This window comes from Lampetra fluviatilis, chromosome 39 (assembly GCF_964198595.1).
Source record: "Lampetra fluviatilis chromosome 39, kcLamFluv1.1, whole genome shotgun sequence".
Lineage (NCBI taxonomy): Eukaryota > Metazoa > Chordata > Hyperoartia > Petromyzontiformes > Petromyzontidae > Lampetra > Lampetra fluviatilis.
Genome location: NC_136313.1, coordinates 11,899,404 through 11,917,867, shown reverse-complemented (window position 1 = coordinate 11,917,867; position 18,464 = coordinate 11,899,404). Strand labels below are relative to the sequence as shown.

At 51.8% G+C, this 18,464-nt stretch overlaps 1 protein-coding gene across 3 annotated transcripts; it reads left to right on the top strand.

The window, feature by feature from the left end:
- The first annotated feature begins 378 nt into the window (after positions 1–378).
- Positions 379–18,448, top strand: LOC144946005 (sorbitol dehydrogenase-like). 3 transcript variants are annotated; one of them, XM_078874739.1, is made up of 10 exons: positions 379–508; positions 2,908–2,941; positions 5,311–5,473; positions 6,828–6,986; positions 7,709–7,827; positions 8,157–8,222; positions 8,445–8,578; positions 15,254–15,375; positions 16,013–16,184; positions 17,603–18,448. In XM_078874739.1, the coding sequence occupies exons 1-9, from the start codon at positions 452–454 to the stop codon at positions 16,176–16,178; spliced, it is 1,020 nt and encodes a 339-aa protein (XP_078730865.1). In that variant the 5' UTR covers positions 379–451; the 3' UTR covers positions 16,179–16,184; positions 17,603–18,448. The 3 variants fall into 3 exon arrangements, with proteins under 3 accessions (XP_078730865.1, XP_078730864.1, XP_078730866.1); XM_078874738.1 differs by having other exon boundaries at positions 17,595–18,448; XM_078874740.1 differs by lacking the exon at positions 379–508 and adding an exon at positions 542–743 and having other exon boundaries at positions 17,595–18,448.
- Positions 18,449–18,464: the final 16 nt, after the last annotated feature.

Below are 18,464 nucleotides of genomic sequence, written 5' to 3'. Positions count from 1 at the left end.
GGGTCTGACTTTTTGTGGCGCCGTGTGTCATTTATGGACGGCCCCTTAAGTCTTTTGGATGATATTGCAAATGTCGAACGAAAATCGAGCTTCAAACGTGGAACATCCCAGTTGTAATTGGTGAATGCATCATCCAGTGAACTTATGTATATTGAAGCTCTTTTTCACAGATGTCCAGTCGGATGTTGTGTAATGGGAGACTGGCACGGTGTAAGTAAACACGGTTTAATGAAAAACTCATAAACGCTGACACAAGTTAAAACTAAGGGGCTTGTTGCCACGGGGGATGGGGAAATAGGAAGGGAGGATATTTCAAGCGCTCCCTATAGGGAACCCACACAACTGCATTTCCCAAACTCGTGTCCCCTGCAGGATAGCAGCAGCATCAACACCACGGACACTCACGCTCCCCCTACCAACAACACCATCTCCATTACCAACCAGCCACGAGATGGCTGCTCTCAACAACACCTCGGTCGTCGTGTACGCGGCCAAAGACCTCCGGCTGGTGAGTAACCGGCCGTAGCGAGGGTTGGTAAGAAACTCGAGCACGGGGAGATTCTCTCAGATCCCCCGCCGGCTTGCTGAGGCTGCTCGCCCTGCCGGTTTCGCGCCGCCTGCATCGGTAGAGTGAGCCAGGCCGGCCCGGGGAGGGAGGTCCCGGGGGGTTTGACGTTGATGGGCAGCGGTGGTGTAAGTTTGGTTGATGCTGAACCACGACTGCGTAGGCTGGGCCGTGCGGGGTGAGTTGTGTTTTTGAGCTCTGTGTATTGTCGCGTTGCACGTTAATGCGATCAGCTGAAGTAAACGATACGGCTGTCGACTGTAAGTACTGCCACTCTCAGTGCGTTCTTATCCTACAAGAGACGCGTGCACAGGGATATCCCAACAGTTGATGTAAATGTCAACTGGACTGATTCTCTTCGTGCGAGTCGCTCCCATTGCTTGTCTGTCTTGGTCACCGTGTATTTCTCTATCTCTGTACTGTATACTGTATACAGTATATCTTTTCTGTGTATTCCTCTCTTACTCGTATCTGTCTCCGTGCCCCTCTTCATATACAGTAATCTAATTTCTCTCTCCATGTCTCCCGTCTCTCTGCGTCTCACTCTCTCCCCATATCCGTCTTGTCTACACGTATCTGTGTTTCACTCGCATCGTCTCAGTGTCTCCCGCTCACAGTCTCTTGTTTCTCCTCGCGTCTTCCGCGACTGTCTCTCGGGACGCCCTACTGAGTATTACGTACTGAGTATGCAGGGCGGCAGTTTTTGTTGTCAGTTTCGGAGCACGGGCCAAAAATGTCAAGCGGCCAACAACAAATAGCACGAGTAATAATATGCAAGCGTTGACACGTCTCTGTGAGCAAAGCTTGGGAGAAATTAACGATGGGAGGGAATTCCAGAGTGGAGCAGTGTGAGGGAAGAAGCAGAGAGAGGAACGTGTTTGTGACCTGCAGTGTGATTAGTGGGTGAGTGAGTGAGTCGGTGAATGGTTGAGTGGGTGAGTGAATCTTATCTTAAAGGAATTTATATAGCACTTTAACCAAGGGGGCTTTACAAGGAATTAACAATGGTACATGTGAGTATAATGGTCGAGATGAGGTGAATGAAAGAGACGAGAGGAAGCAATGGGGGAAAATCTGTGATGCGCGAATTCGGTGAAAGTTAAATTGATGGCAGTAAATAATGATGAATGAATTGAATGAATGGGGAATGAGTAAAAGCCATATGGGAATATGAAGAGGAAAAATAATGAATGATGGATCTGGTGGTTGAACATGGCATGGATAAGTCCAATCAGTCTAAACTAAACTTCATATTTGTTACCAGGTAAGGCCAAAGTGATAGCTCAACGAAGTGGCTTATCACGTGGAAATTGCGAGCAGCCAAATACTCCAAACGCGTGATGTTGATTCTAAATGTGGAGGGAAAAACCAGAAGACCCAGAGAAAAATCCATGCAACCATGGGGAGAGAGACATGCAAACTCCAAATATACAGCAGCAGGCGTTCGGGTTGGGGTTGAACTCCATGACCTGTGTCAGCCACCGTGTCAGCCTGGTGTAGACTGTGTCCTCAACATGGGGGGTTGAGGAATCAAGGAGTGACTTTCATGAGAAACCGTAACAATGGTAGAAGAGGAAGAAGAGTGCTAAGGAGGTGAATGACCACTGGTGAATGAGTATGCACGTTCAAGTACACACAACACTGTGTAACAAAAAAAATTGTTCCTGGTAGTGTTATTTCCAAAAGCAAAGTTTGTGGGGAATAATAGTCACTTTCTATACTTTTTAGGCATAAGCAATAAAAAAAAATAACAACACTTCGTACCCAGGAACAAAATTTGTGTTACATAGTGATATAATGATCACCATTGCTCAACAAAGTACTCAATAGACAGAACCGGGGTAAATGTAGCCGAGTTTGAGTTGGCACAGACCAGGAGTAATCATTATGTTTGCGTTGATGGATTGTTCCAGTCAACCGAGTGGGCGAGATTAATGACTTATTACAGCGATTTAAGCTTCACACAGCACCCAGTCTTTTACGCGTGGTGCAAAAATCATCAACAGTTACTGAAGAACGGAATTGTGGTTCTCTTGTCTTAGATCACCATGAAATCAATTCGAGAAAATGTGACCCAACTAATAGGCAAGCATTGAGACAGAGACAACTGTCGACTGGTTTCATCCTTAACATGACTAATCAGTACAAGAGTCGGCATGCATGATTTAATAGTTTTTTTTCCTGCCTGCACTGTTGTTTTCTATTTATGATGGGGGTTTCTCATCGGGTACAGAATTGAATAGTGGTTAGAGCATAGCCACAGGCTTGTGAGCATTTTACAATCAGGCTGCGTTCTTCACTGCTGCAGGTACACTCTCTCTTCCTTGACTCTGCGTACGCAGGTGAACCGGGAAATGCCTGTGCCGGGCCCCAACGGTAAGAGCCGAATCGCAACCATGAAACCACCCATCCGTCCAGCAGTGGAAAAAGTAGAGAGGTATCTAGGAAATTATCCTTTCCCCACCATCTCGGTGATTCCTTGAGTTGTCAAAGGCATATATCTGAATGGTAGCGCCTCTAGTGGCTGAAAGTTTATATTGTCTAACCGCGTGAGAACTCTCGAGAGATCAGGAGAATAGTCTCACTTGGAAGAAATGACCTTGGTCAACAAAAAGGATGAAAGGAAAATAAATAAAAGCACAGGAATGGTGCAATGTGAACCATTGATTGTAAGATGCACTGCAAATGCGTGCTCAGTGTCAAGTTATACAAATCTGGTCTTACACGTGAAGTGGTCTTCAAAAATTACTCACACCGACACGTTGTAACAAGTCATCTGCTTACACTTTATTCACCTATTCTTGCACCAGTTCTAGGCATACCTATAACTATCTGGACGGTCACATATACTCAACTTCTCCCCGCTCCTATCTATTCTGCACCTCACTTATCCTGTTCTCAGCGACTCCGCACACAGCGTCTTCGCACTCAGAGACTCTGCACACAGCAACTTCGCATCTCCACCGTTGCCCTCACCTACGCTCCCTCAGACCCGCTCACCCATCTGTCCCGGGCGGGGGGTTCAGCCAACTCCCGGCCGGCGACGGCATGAGGGTTGAGATCCCGTTGACGGCTGGAGCGGCAGCGGTGAGATATCTTCACTCTTGGTTTGCGGAAACAACTCCCGACTCTCATACACACTCGCGCTTATATCACCCTGCTCATCCCGATCCCTCCACTTAAGCTGCCACCAGGCTGGCGCCAGTTGCCCCATTAATCTCTTATCACCCGTCATCTCCCATTTCCTAGGCGTCAACCTCCGGTCACAGCATAGCACCTATTTGACCTCGGTTGCACCCGCTTCTCCCCTTAATAACTGGCTGTTTGTCTGTGCAAACCTCATGTTGCAACACGCACATCTGTTCGACCTCAGTTGCACCCGCTTAACTGTACGCACCGTGCATTTCTCCCCTCTACACATGTACACCTAACTGGATTATAAGATACATCACCAACTTTTGTTTTCAAATACAAGGGGAGGGGGGGATACATCTTATAACATGAATAATATAACACAAACAACATATACCAATTCACAATGGGTTTTTTTTTGTTTCAGTATAGTTGGTATATTCTCCATGTTTATTCCCAGTTCTCTTCAACGTTCCGTCATGCAACAAATAATCCATGTGGAGATCTCACAGAGCGATTGACACTGACCCGTATTTCTCAGAATGGCCATGCTAGCTTGGAAGCTTTAGTCGGGGTATTCACCTTGGCCTCAAGTAGGCAAATACAAAGCTCCCCCGTATAGCCTGCACGGCACACGAGGGGGTGGGTGGCCAGCACCATGCCCGGCCATCTTAGTCTGCCTAGTGGCGATGTTTAGACACCGGACTAGGTACTAATTTGAAGCTGAGTCGACCTAGGGGAGGCCAAGCACCAGTTCATATGATCATCACTAGTGTTGGAATCGAACTTGGCTCGCCGGGTTTGTAGCACATCGCGCTAACCACTAAGCTACCGCCCCCCACGCTCGAATAGGCCTACACACACGGATCCCTGCAACCACTGCATCCACCCTTCCCTAGTGCACGTCACAAACCCTCGAGGGTAGTGGTAGAGGCGGTGGTGATGGTGTAATTGGTGGCAGTGATTAAAGTGTGAGCGCGCTGGTGGTGACGGTGTGAGTGCAGTGGTGATGAAGGTAGTGGCGGTGTGGGGTGCAATGGAGAAGCGGTTAGTGCACTGCGTTACAAACCTGGCGACTCGGGTTCGATGCCCACTAACGGTCGATACCAGTGACAATTATCTAAAGCGGTCCTGGGTCTGTTAAGGCTATAACGTGGATCTTTGTCTTTTCGTGATGGTGTGAGTGCAGTGGCAGTGATAGTGTTGAAAGGGGGGAAGGGTGTTGCGGTGATAGTGGTGGTGAAGGTGTGAGTGTGGTGGTGGTGGTGCGTGTGGTGATTGGTGGTGTAGCGGTTAACACGCTGTGCTACGAACGTGGTGACACAAGTTTTCATAGCTAACAGCAGTGACAATTATCTTAACTGGTTTTGGCCCCCCCTAGGTCGACTCAGTCTCAAATTATTACTTGGTGAAATGTGTAAACATTGCCACTAGGGAGACGTGCTGGCCACCCACCCCCATGTGTGCCGTGCCGGCCTTTATAGCTGCTCGCTTACAGCACTTGCTCCCACAGTTAGTTAAGGCTACAGGGGGGATTTTTGTCTTTGTGGTGGTGGTGATAGTAAAGGTGTGGGTGTGCATGCACCTCTGTGCCATGTGACTCCCCAACACAGGTGCTGCTCAAGATGCACTCGGTGGGCATCTGCGGTTCGGACGTGCACTACTAGCAGCACGGCCGCGTTGGAGACTTCGTACTTCGAGAGCCAATGGTGCTGGGCCACGAGGCAGCTGGCACCGTGTGCGCCATGGGGGCCAGCGTCACCCACCTCGTTCCTGGTCTGGGGCACGGACGCGCCCTCGCCGCGCACAGCGCACTTATCGGCACGATCGCGACGCGCGCGAGACTCCTTTTGATAGAACGTTCGCGGAGCGTGTTACGTGAACGCGACACATGATGGGCATGTTTGCCTGGCCCGCGCAACTTGCAAATGTGTGACGACGTGACAAGCACGAGATTCGTTGCACACCTTGAGGAAAACACACGACGCACGCCCAACATATGGATACGCTTACGTTATGATTATATTATTGCTGCAGCGGCTTTTGGCTAACCATTGAACGAAGACGGTCACTGCATCGCACGTTTTCAGATCCGATTCTGCGGCCGTCTTGAACGCTTTCTTCCGATATTAGGAAGCCACTGGAGCTATGACCTTTCATGTTTACAATATACATAACATGCAGGAGTCATGCAGAGAGTAAATTAAATGCTCAAGACGTGCTCAAGATGCACACAAGACTCGTGGCGTGGGTGAAAAAAACGGGCGACGCACTCGCCGCACACAATGTGCTCACAGCTCGTGACATTTATGGAGCTCGAATGCACAACACGCAAAAATACACGCAATACACGCAAAACACGCCAACGGTCCAGAGACATTTTTTACGAAATGCTCACAATAGGCCCAGCGCACGTGGCACAAGATGCATTCACAACAAGGTTGCCACACAATTGTAATGAATCATTGTCGGGGAATCATAGTTAGGCTAGGAGTTGCTGTGTGACTTGACCCTGCATCATCCATCGCCTACTCTGAACGTCATTTGTCCACGTGTCCATCCATGTGCACATGTCTATGTGCACGTGTGCGTCTGTCCATGGAGAGCAGGATTGCGGTCTTTAGTGTACGGCACTACAAACCTGGCCACCTGAGTTTGATTACCGCTTATGGCCAACATCAGTGTTGAATATCTGCACTAGTCTTGAGCTTCCCCGAAGTCAACGGAGCTTTAAATTGGTACTTGGTGTGGTGTGTAAACATCAACACTCGGGAGGCAAAAACGGCTGTGCGTGGTACTGGCCACCCACCCCTTCATGGGAGCGGTAGTGTAGTTGTTAGCATGCTACGAACCCGGCAACCCGAGTTCGATTCCCCTTCATGGCAAACATCAGTGAGGATTATTTGAACTGGTCCTGGGCCTCTCCTAAGTTGACTCGGCTTCAATTGAGTACCTGGTGCGATGTGAAAACATCGTCACTCGGGAGACAAAGGCGGACGGGCGTGGTGCTGGCCACCCACCCCCTCGTGTGCCGTGCTGGCCTTCATAGGGGCTCGCTCATAGCACTTGCCCCAAAAAGTCTGTTAAGGCTATACAGGGGATCGTTGCCTTTGTCGCACTTGTGCCCAAGGGACCGGGTGGCCATTGAGCCCGGCGTGCCGCGCGAGAACGATGAATTCTGCAAAAACGGCCGCTACAACCTCTCCCCCAGCATCTTCTTCTGCGCGACGCCTCCCGACCACGGCAGCCTGTGTCGCTACTACACACACAGTGGCAGCTTCTGCTACAAGTGAGCGCCGCCAGTGTTCTGTAGACTCGGAGTCGTTCACCCCCCCTCCCGCCTTCCCAGTGCCTCCAATGATTGTTATAATTTGGGCCAGTGGTTCGATCTGAAATATACAGACTTTTTTTCTGGTGTCGTTTTGACCGTCTTGTTTGTACGGTTTTATTCAATGCGTTGGGACTACATTCTACATCAGTTCATAATTTCAATGAATAATTTGAATGAACCTTGAATAATTCAATGCAGCCTGCACAATTTGCATCGCAGTGGTGAGGGTTAATATATATATTGTCACCAATATATGGATCTATATGTGCCTATCGTTCATCTTACCATGTGCGATGTCAACTTCTCTTCCACTTAGGTCACCACAAACATTTTGTGCTGGAGTCATGTGGAATATCCACCACTGACTCAAAACTGGAAAAGCAGAGCATTTTCCCATGCTGCTTAGAACAAGGGAACACTTGGGATTGTATTGTGCTGGTTGGAACTGTTATGTGTCACTGTTTCTTTGAGCTTATATCCCAGCACACTGCGACACTGCAGAGCGTCTAATCGTGACCTTGCATGAAGAGGCTTGAGAGTGAATGCACCTCGCAGAGAGACGGAGACAGAAGGAGAGAGAAGTCCTGTGCCTGGACTAGAATACGGAGGAGGGTGGTTGGCGGAGAGGTGTGGGGGCGTTCACCAGTAACCATGGTGATGGCGGTGCTGGTCCGGTGCAGGCTTCCCGACAACATGAGCTATGAGGAGGGGGCCCTCATTGAGCCGCTCTCCGTGGGTATCCACGCGTGCCGCCGCGCCGGCGTCTCACTGGGCAGCTACGTCTTCATCTGCGGGGCAGGTGGGCTACCCCTTATCACCTGACCACACTTCACCTGGTATCACCTGACCTGCTTACTACTCTCCTGGTGACTGGTTGCTCATCTCCTGACCATGCCTCATCTAGACAATAACTTCCCCTGGTCTCATCTGGTTACTACTCACCTGATTTCTCACCTTACCTAACCACACCTCATCTGGTTATGCACCTAACCTTATCATACCTCACCTGACCTTGCACGAACTCACCTCACGCAGTCTGAATGAGGGTACTGTGGAATCAGTATTATTTATTAGAAACATTGTGGAGACGTGGGGAGCGATGTCACCTCTTTGATCCACCTCCCTCAGGTCCCATCGGGCTCGTGTGCCTCCTCGTGGCCAAAGCGATGGGGGCGGCAAAGGTGGTCATCACAGGTACATGGCTTCCATCATCATATTCGTAATAGCCACCATCATCATTTTGACCATCATCATGCTTTCCACTGTCATAATTGTCATCTTCATCACTATCATTGTCATCACTCCTTACCATCATAGCAATCACCATCATAAACAGTCATCAATTATCACTACGACTATCATCGTCACCACCACAGGTATTATGTAACGATCCACACGTCCTCCTGTCGGGGGCAGGCAGCGAGGCCGAGGCCTCCTTGGGCGGCCCGCAGGACATGGCGCGTCGCGTCGCCGAGTGCCTAGGCGGCGCGCCACCTGAGATCTCCATCAAGTGCACGGGCGCTGAGGCGTGCGTGCAGGCCAGCATCTACGTGAGTTCACCCGCACGTTCGCTGTGATCAACCTGGAGGTAACCTGTACGAGCCGATTAGCACTGCAGGGAATTTAATATATAATTTTTTATTTAACTACGAGTTAAATTCAGAATATTTTTGATTGCTCATGTGGTAGTGTTGTTTTTTTCTTTCGATTTATATTTTGTTGCTGTACTTTAATGATTTGGTTCGCTTGTCATTTTGGTCACCCAAGTAACTTTTCAAATAAGACTATCCAGGCGCCAACGGCCCCGCAAATCATCCCTCCACACAAGCAATCCGTCCGGAGAGCCGCCCAAGGCACCCCATCCGACGACGGGCACCCCTTAGACTTGCTTGCCTGACCCCGCAAAGCTGCAAGCGAATCATCCAACAACTGTTCGCAGACCCAAACGGAACGCGGCAAGTTTAAAACCCAATCAGCCGGCTCAGGACAGGTCGAGTCCGTGGACTTATCCACCGCGGACATGACAGGCCGAAGTAGCTGAGGGGGCCGCGTGCACCGATTTGTGCCCGAGAAACACGCGCAGGCGGTACCATGCGCCAGTCGAGAGAGCGCGTCCGCGTTACCGTGACGAGAACCCTTACGGTACTGAATGTCAAACGAGAACTCCTGTAAAGTTTCCAACCATCGCGACAGCTGGCCCGAGGGCTGGTCGACTGTCAAAGAGTATTGCAAGGCCGTATGGTCCGTGCGCACAAGGAACTTACTGCCGTATAGGTAAGGCCGATTTTGGCGAACAAAATGGACGATATGCAATAATTCTCGACGGGTGACGCAAATAGCAGGACTCCGCCGAAGAGAGAACACGGCTCCCGTATGCTACAACACGTTCGACGCTGCCCTTACACTGAGATAGGACAGCACCAATGCCTGTATCACTGGCGTCCGTATCCAAAATAAAGGGCAAAGAAAAATCAGGGTAATCCAGCGTCGGTGCTGACGCCAATCGATCGCGTAGGCCGCGAAACGCCTTCTCCTCCTCCGGGCCCTATTTGAACCTCTGATTTTTCGCCGTGAGGAGGTGCAGCGGCCTAGCGATCAAAGCTAAATTTGGCACAAATCGGCGGTAATAAGATGCAAAGCCAACAAATCGACGTACGTCCCCGACCGATGTAGGAGTCGGCCAATCCCGAATGCACGCCGTTTTGTGCGTGTCCGTGGCCACTCCGTCCGGGCTGACAATGTGACCCAAATAGCGCGTGGAATGTTGCGAAGTGGCCGAGGCTTAAGTTTCAAATTTACGGAACACATCCTAGCAAAAACGGCCTCCAATCGCTGAAGGTGTTCCTCGAACGTGCGGCTGAACACAATGACGTCGTCCAAATATATGAGGTACGTGTCCCACTGGAGCCCGGTCAACACCAGTTCCATCAACCGTTGGAACGTAGCGGGAGCGGCGTTCAATCCCATGGGGAGACAATTAAACTGAAAGAGCCCTTGAGGCGTACGGAAAGCCGTCTTTTCCCTCGACGACTCGTCAAGGGGGAGCTGCCAGAACCCAGAAGAAAGATCGAGGGTCGAAAAAAATCTCGCCCCAGACAAGGCATCGAGGGAATCATCCATGCGCAGCAAGGGGTACGTGTCCACCACGGATACCTTATTCAGCCTCTGGAAATCAACGCAAAAGCGAAGGCTACCATCCTTTTTTTTCACAAGAACAACCAGAGCACCCCATGGGCTATTGGACGGGGAGATGATGTCAGCGACCAGCATGTCGTCCACAGCACCGCGAACATCATCCCTCTCCGAGGGGCTTAACCGGTGCGGATTCATACTATGGGGTTAGCTACCCCGGTATCAATGTGATGGGAAAGCAGCGAGGTGCGCCCCAGGTCGAAATCATTTTTGCTAAACACATCGGAATATTTGGACAACAGCGCGCGGAGCGCGGACTTCTGGTGTGTAGTCAGGGATGTGTTCTCCTGACACAACTCGGCGATCCATCGATTGTCCGACGATCCTCTAGCTGTAACCCCCGCTGCCAGACCTTGCCGACCAGCCTCAACATGGGCCGTGAACGCGGTAGTAGCATGGGCCAAAACCGTGCCGGGTCCAACCACCAAGACATTTTATGCACCCCTGTTCAGAACTTGTAAAAACGGAGGTTGACCCGGCCGAACAATTGTCTGAGCTGCAACCAGCGCTAGGCCGCCGGTAGCGGTGTTGGACGGCGACAGCAGCACGCCCGCCGCCCCGTCAACACTAGGCACGGGCTTACGATAGCGCAGGGGAACGAGCATTTGCGATCCCGGAGGAATATCAACAGAGACATCGGCCAGTGCCAGCACCGGAAGGTCCGGGACGGAACGGGCCCATGGTGACGGCAAAAAGAAAACCTTACGTCCTGCCGGCAACTCAATGCACCCGGTACCCAGTAGGCAAGGCACAGCGAGGGACCTGGAAATCAATACCGTCCCCGAAGTTGATACGTTCCCAATGGAAATGTGCGCTTCAACCTGGCCCATAATGCCCATACTACTCCCATTAGCAGCAATACATGCATCGAACGCCGGACGTACCCGCGACGCAGGAATGGACAGAAGATGGAAAATGACATCCGAGATGATAGTGGCCGACGCGCCCAAATCTGCAAAAATCCGCACGTCCACCCCTTGAATAGAGCCCGGCACGGTAGAGAACCCCGTCGCGGCCGCAACCACTCGACGAGCTAATTTCTGCCATTGTGTTACCGTACGAGGCGACTCGACGATGGACCCCCCAGTAGTACAGGCCCCCGAATCACACGCAGGTGACGATGAATGAAGTGACAGGCCTTGCCGGGTGTCTGATGCATACCGACTTGCCTGACAAGGGTCACCGCCTGACGTCGACGGGGGGTGTCCTCCGGCGAGGACACCGGCCGAGGAGGTGGACGAGGTCGACCCCGACAGTTGCGTGCGAAGTGGCCGAGTTGGCCGCATCGATAGCACGCCATGTCGGCCCGCCGGCTGGCCCCCCCCGACGTCCCGGTGAGGCGCCGACGAGGGCACTGAGCGTGCCATCGTGCCCCACCAAGGAACCCACTGGCCCGCTGCAGCAGTGAGGTTGCCAGGCCCTGTGTCGTCCGGAGTGAGGACGACCCGCGACGGTGCCCATCCTATGGGTTTCCCATCAATGGCAGGATCGCCCATCCAGGCGGCCATCTGCGCCCAGCGGCGCAAGTTAAACTGTGCGTCGAGGCACTTGGCCGCCAACCCGGAGGTTAGCGGCTCGTGGCCACACACGGGCATCGGGATGGCAAGGTCTTTGGACAGCTCCAACATCTTCCCGAGTATCAACGACTCCCACTACATATGCAAGTGTGGGGAGCAGTAATGCAGTGCTTAGCATGCTGTGTTACGAACCTGGTGACATGAGTTTGATTCCTGCTCATGCCCAACAAGTGATGATTATCTGAGCCGTTCCTGAGCCTCCCCTAGGCCGACTCAGCCTCAAATGAGTACCTGGTGCAGTGTGTAAGCATCGCAACTGGGGAGACAAAGGCGGCCGGGCATGGTGCTGGCCACCCATCTCCTTGTGTACCATGCCAGCCTTCATAGGTGCTCCCTAACAGTACTTGTTAAGGCTGTTGAGGTATCTTTATCTTGTGTGTGCATGTACGCGTATATGTTGTAGCGCAATTCACGACTCCGAGGCAGGTTGCTGTTCGGGGCTCACGCCACGTTTATTAAGGGCTTACGCCGTTTGTTAAGGGCTTACGCCGAACCAAAACCTTCCTAGCCGATAACTCCCCAGGGGACAGGGTACTGGGATCCCTACACCCCGGCTAACTCGGCTCTCCTCCCTGCCCCGGGCCAGGACTACCCCCAACCTCGGCCGGTCAGGCGGAGTAGCCTACCCTAGCCTCGTGTGAGGATCAACTCCCTGAGTCCCCACTCCTACCCCCGACGAACCCAGGTTACATCCCGGGTCCCCCTTTAAATACCCCCCTGGGGGCATGACGTCACCGTCCCCCACGGCCCGCCTGACGTCACGTTCCGCGACGCCACTCTCTCCGAGGGCGAGCGTGACGTGATGTCACCCACTACACCTCTACATTACCCCCCCCCCCGTGAAAAAACACAGCCGACCTGGCTACAATCACCATGAGAGCGGGGACACACATGTGCCCACTAGAAACCCACAACCTTAGGGCAGCATGTTACATGATAAAGTAAGGACAGGGCACCCACTGGACCATGGAAAGAGGCCAGGAAGGTCGGGAATGGAGAAGCCGGCCCGCCCCTGGCCGTCAATGTATACGCATGCCCCTCGAGCGTGTATGAGCCATCGGCCCGCCCCCCCATATGGCCCGACGCCACCGGCTTCACCTGCGGGGGCTCTGTGGGCGCACACACGGGCCGGGCCTCGCCCTCGTCACCAGAACCCACAAGGCCCGGCTTGTCGCGCACATCAATCGGCGGCCGCTTCAGAAGTGGGGATGAATCCGGGAGGTCCGGCGGTACAACCCGCTTGAGCCTAGACGGGTGAACGATCCACCGGTGGCGACCCAACCTAATACGCACACACTGTGGCCGACGAACCTCCACCACCTCAACGGGATCCTGCCAAGGGCGATGCAACTTCGAGGACGTGCCAACAGGCACTTGGGGGCAGTGCAGCCATGCCAACTGGCTCCTTTCCCACGGAAGGCCAGCAGCCTGGTGTTTGGACAGGCGCTTGTTAGCTGCCTGCCGGCTGGTCGAATTTTCCACCGCCGCTTGCCGCGCCTCGCGCAGCCGATCAAGCGCGACCCTTATGGGTGCAGGGACAGGCGAGCCCTTCCTGGAAAGCCCCAGGTCCAACTGAACATGCATTGGGGGTTCGGATTCCCTCCCGTACATGAGATAAAACTGGGAGAACCCCGTCGAGGCATGAGGAGCCAACCTGTACGCGGCCAGCACCCCCGGGGATGAACAGGTCCCAGTCCGATTGGGACGCACTCACGTGATGGCCACAGCATAGAAGTGAGCGTACGGTTCAGTCGCTCTACCATCCCGTCGGACTGGGGGTGGTAGGGCGAGGTGCAAACGAGAAGAAAAATTCCGCCCCTGATCAGTCAAGAACTGTTCTGGCGCCCCCTTATCGAGAACATACCCCTGAACGAACGCCTCAGTGATGGACGAGGCCGATTGGTCCACCAGAGGCCACGCCATAGGCCAATGCGTGAGGTACTCCACCCCCACCAAGAGGTACCTGTGGCCCCGTTGGGATGCAGGGAATGGCCCCAAAATGTTGAGTGCCACAAGTACATTCACACGAGAAACCCGGATGGACTGCAGCGGGGCCCGATCTTGACCCACTGGGGCCTTCCTCCGCACACAGTCGTGGCAACCTTTTAAAATAAGGGCCACATCATCCTCCACACCCAGCCAATCTTAATCCCGTTTAAGGGTTAACAAGGTCTTATGGTAGCCGAGGTGCATACGTTTCTCGTGAATGGCCCTGGTCAACTTACTTTGCAAGTCAATGGGCACAACCACACAATAGCGTTCCAACTGGGCATCCCAACGCATGAGGAGGCCGTCATGTACGGCGATCACCGGGGCAGCCGAGTCCACGCGGCGTCGCAGCCTCAGCAGAGAGGAATCCTTCATCTGCAACTTGTCCATACCTCCCGGGGGATTCCCAGGCCAAAATCAACAGGCAATGCCACACCCGGAGGGGGCGTCACTTCGGCCGATGCGACCGACTGGGCCGTGGTATCCACCGGGGCCTTACAGCGGCTGGAACCCAGGGCACAAGCGCACCTGCCGTCCGGGGGCAGCCTGGAAAGGCCATCCGCATTCCCATGCCGAGTCCCCTTCCTGTGGATATCATCGAAGGGGTACTCCTGGAGCACCTCGAGCCAGTGGGACATCTGGCCCGAGGGTTGGTCAATCCGCAGGGAATACTGGAGGGCCGCATGGTCGGTCCGGACGGTGAACCGGCAACCATACATATATTGCCGGTAGAGCTGGACAAAAAAAACAATAGCCAGAAGCTCCCTCCTGGTCACGCAATACCGCTGCTCAGTGGGAGACAGTACGTGGCTGCCGTAGGCCACCACCCTTTCAACCCCGTCAATCACCTGGGCGAGAACAGCCCCAATGCCTGTATCACTGGCATCGGTGTCGAGGAGGAACGGCCTATAGAAATCTGGGTACTCCAAAGGCGGCGCACCCGCCAAGGCCCTCCGAAGCACCCCGAAAGCAGCTTCCTCCTCTGTCCCCCAGCGAAATTTTTGACCCTTGGCGGAGAGAGCATGCAGTGGCTTTGCAATAGTCGCAAAATCGCGGACGAACCGGCGATAATACGATGCGAAGCCAACAAAACTACGCACCTCAGCGACAGATGTGGGAGTCGGCCACATCCGAACACAAGCAGTCTTTTCCGGATCCGTGGCCACACCCGACGCACTCACAATGTATCCCAAATACTTCACCAATGGCTGCAACAAATGACACTTCTGGGGTTTCAACTCAAGCCCGCCGCGCGCACTTTGGGGCACACTGCCGCCAGACAAAGCAAGTGCTCGTCAAATGTGCGACCGAAAACTATCACGTCGTCCCCCTGGGGGCATGACGTCACCGTCCCCCACGGCCCGCCTGACGTCACGTTCCACGACATCACTCTCTCCGAGGGCGAGCGTGACGTGATGTCACCCACCACACCTCTACATATGTATGTGTGTGCGTGTGCCACGCCAGGCAACGCGCTCCGGGGGAGTCCTGGTGCTGGTGGGCATGGGCCCCACGTCCATCACCCTGCCCATCCTCAACGCCGCCGTGCGGGAGGTCGACATCCGTGGCGTCTTCCGCTACTGCAACACGTGAGCCCGCAGCGGTGGCGGAGACGGCGATGCCGGTGTGCGGTTGCTCACCAGAGCCCTGATCCCTGACTCGTCCTCGTTGGCAGCGTCATTTCTCTGCTGACTCCTCCGCTAGTTAACAAGCGGGAGCAACACCAACAGTGTCAAACGATAGAATTTCGTTCCAGGGGGTGGCAGTAAAATGATGATAATTTAGTGGAGTTTGTTATGGCCGGGGGGGTGGCGGTGGAAAGTCATCCCAGCGCAGGTGTGAGAACGATTCTGATAGCTACATGGATGAGTGCAAGAACTACAGAACAGGTATGAGACCTATGACCACAGCACATGTGTGCTGTGATCATAGGGTGTTTAGAGTATTTAAAGTATTTGGCTGCAATAAATGTCCACATGATTAGCCACTTCGTTGAGCTATCATTTGTGATAGCCAGGTCGCTTATGAAAAATAGGTTTATAGCTCAATGAGCCTTACCTGGTAAAAGAAAAAGAAAAATTGGTGCGAAAGTTATAACCACAGGACAGGCGAGACCAGTAAACACAGCACGGGTGCGAACCCAGTAAACGCAGCTCGGGTGAAAATCGAGCAGGATGGGCACAGGTGAGACCCCTGAAACGACTTCGTCTCTGGTGCGGCGTGCAGTTGGCCGACGGCGATCGCCATGTTGGCGTCGCGGCACGTGGATGTGCAGTCGCTCGTCACGCACCGCTTCCCGCTCTCCTCGGCGCTCGAGGCGTTCGAGGTAACGCGGCGAGGGGAGGGCATCAAAGTCATGATCAAGTGCGACCCCGACGACGAGCAGCCCTAATCGCAGGTCTCCCCATGCACCTCATCGTCACTCATGCCACCTCATTGTCAAGCCACATCGTCACATTACCTGTCATATCCCCTCATTGTCACATCACCTCCTGTTGTTGTATGTTTGTCTTCTAAATGTGCCTTGAATGTTGTAGATTGTCAAAAAAACACAGTCATTGTTCAGAAAGTGTACTTTTGTCCAGAGGAGGCAGATTAAATGGACGATTGAGTGAGTTAGCACAATTAACGTGTGGCCATCTGTGTGAAGATGATAGAACAAATAATTATCAAAGTTGGATTTTAAAGTGTTCCGATGAAACTCGCAAATCATCGCTTATTGCGTGTTCACACTATAATGCATTAGAAGAGCACGGTTCTACCATTGAGGAACACTTTTTGCACAACGTGGAATGAGCCCGTTCTGGCAGGAAATGTGTGCCGTTATAACGAAGTTTCTGATTGGTGAACAACAAGCTTCTCTCTTGATCTGTGGAGCTGAGCAGTGTGATACAGTAATGCGGCCATGCACCCTTCGTTATTTGTCCCACCATCTCACTGTATGCGTACATCGTATCTCGCCACAATGTATCACTGACATTATGTATGGGGAACTTGTTTTCGCTTAAGGCGTTTTTCGTTGAATACGGAACTTCAAGGGAACGCATCTACAGCATTAAACGAGGACTTACTGCATGTGGGTTATCGAGTGTTTTCGAGACAACCCTCAAATTGGAATGCTCACAGAACACTGCTGTAACATCACCCCACGTTGAAGAATAATATCTGAAAGATGATACTGCAGAGTTACTTCTGAGGTCCCTTCAGTTGTCTTTTACCTATGATATGTGGTGCATTTCCTCATACGCCCTACGGACTTTTAGCTGTGGGAGGAAACCAGAGAAACTGGGGAAACCGCATGCAGAACAGGAGGGAGAGAATGCAAACGCCACAAAAGGAAAGGCACCTGACTCGGGAATGGAACGCAGGCACCTCTGGCTGCGTGGCACGAGTGTTACCACTGCACTGCCAGGGGTAACACGGACATCACTACCAAATGTGTATCACAAATGAGAAGTTGTTTTGTCAGGAGAGCATCGGTGCTAATCGGCATCAGAATATTTTTTTTTATACTGGAGGAATCCGATGAGCTATAAAGCTCTTTTCCACAGATGTCTAGTGGGGGCAGGTCAGAATGTTACAACATAATACAAAAACACGATAGTAGTGCAAATTATAGGCAAGGTAAACAAATCACTTTAAAAATATATACCAAAAAACTAAACTTATTTTAATCTCACGGAGCCATTAGCTTATTTTTCAGAAGCGACCTGGCCACAATTTATAGCTCAATGAATTGGCTGCTGTTCGAGCCTCTACATATAGCGGGATCCTCTTCCGTGTTGGCGTGCCTGTTCCTTCTCATTAGTTCAACAGAACGTCAAGATTCCCCGTCTCCTCAAGAGTGGACCCGCAGATGTTAAAGGAAGACACAAGCCACAACATCCAAAAGCTCTTGCACAGATACATACACCAGGGCTTGTATGTCATAGTTTATGTCTGACACAAGTTTTAAAATTAGTAAGGCATGCCGTCATAGTGCGTGTTATGCTCATGATATCACAGTGCCATTAAGTCGCACCGATGGCCTTAACTTTAAAGTCTTTTTTTTGGCTCTCAACTACCAGTTTCAACGTCGTGTCTCAAAGCCAATGATGTGTAGCCTATTGCCCAAGAGCCGCTCGTTTTATTTTAGTTGTGTCCATAACAGACCAAAGCGTTAGAGTTCCTGTGATTGACAGATGAGTGTAATTAACCTCCGTATTAATGCAACTTGAGTAAAAGTGCACAGACTAATTAAACTGAGGAAATTAACACAGGAAATGAAAGTATTACTCTAAAACACCAAACTGGCTATCGCGCTTGTGAAAATATCTAATCGTAAAGAATGATTTTATATCCTTAAATACAATTTTATGTACAGTCTCCTGAAGTTCGATTACAAAATCATGTCAAGCGTCAAATGTAAAAAAATATATTCGTGACATTTCTATTAAATAAAACGCAATCGCAAATCATTGCATTATAAAATTGTATTTTCCAAATGAGTCGCACACAACAACCCAAAACACATGTGCCATGATTATTTTCATATCGATCAAATAAAATTGTAATAAACTGCAAAATAATCTGTTCATCTGTTCCATTTTACAAACCAAAACTCAGTCACAGCAGAGCACTCATGATCAAGTGATGATGTTTAAAAAATCAGCCATGATGGTAGATACCTGTGCATGGC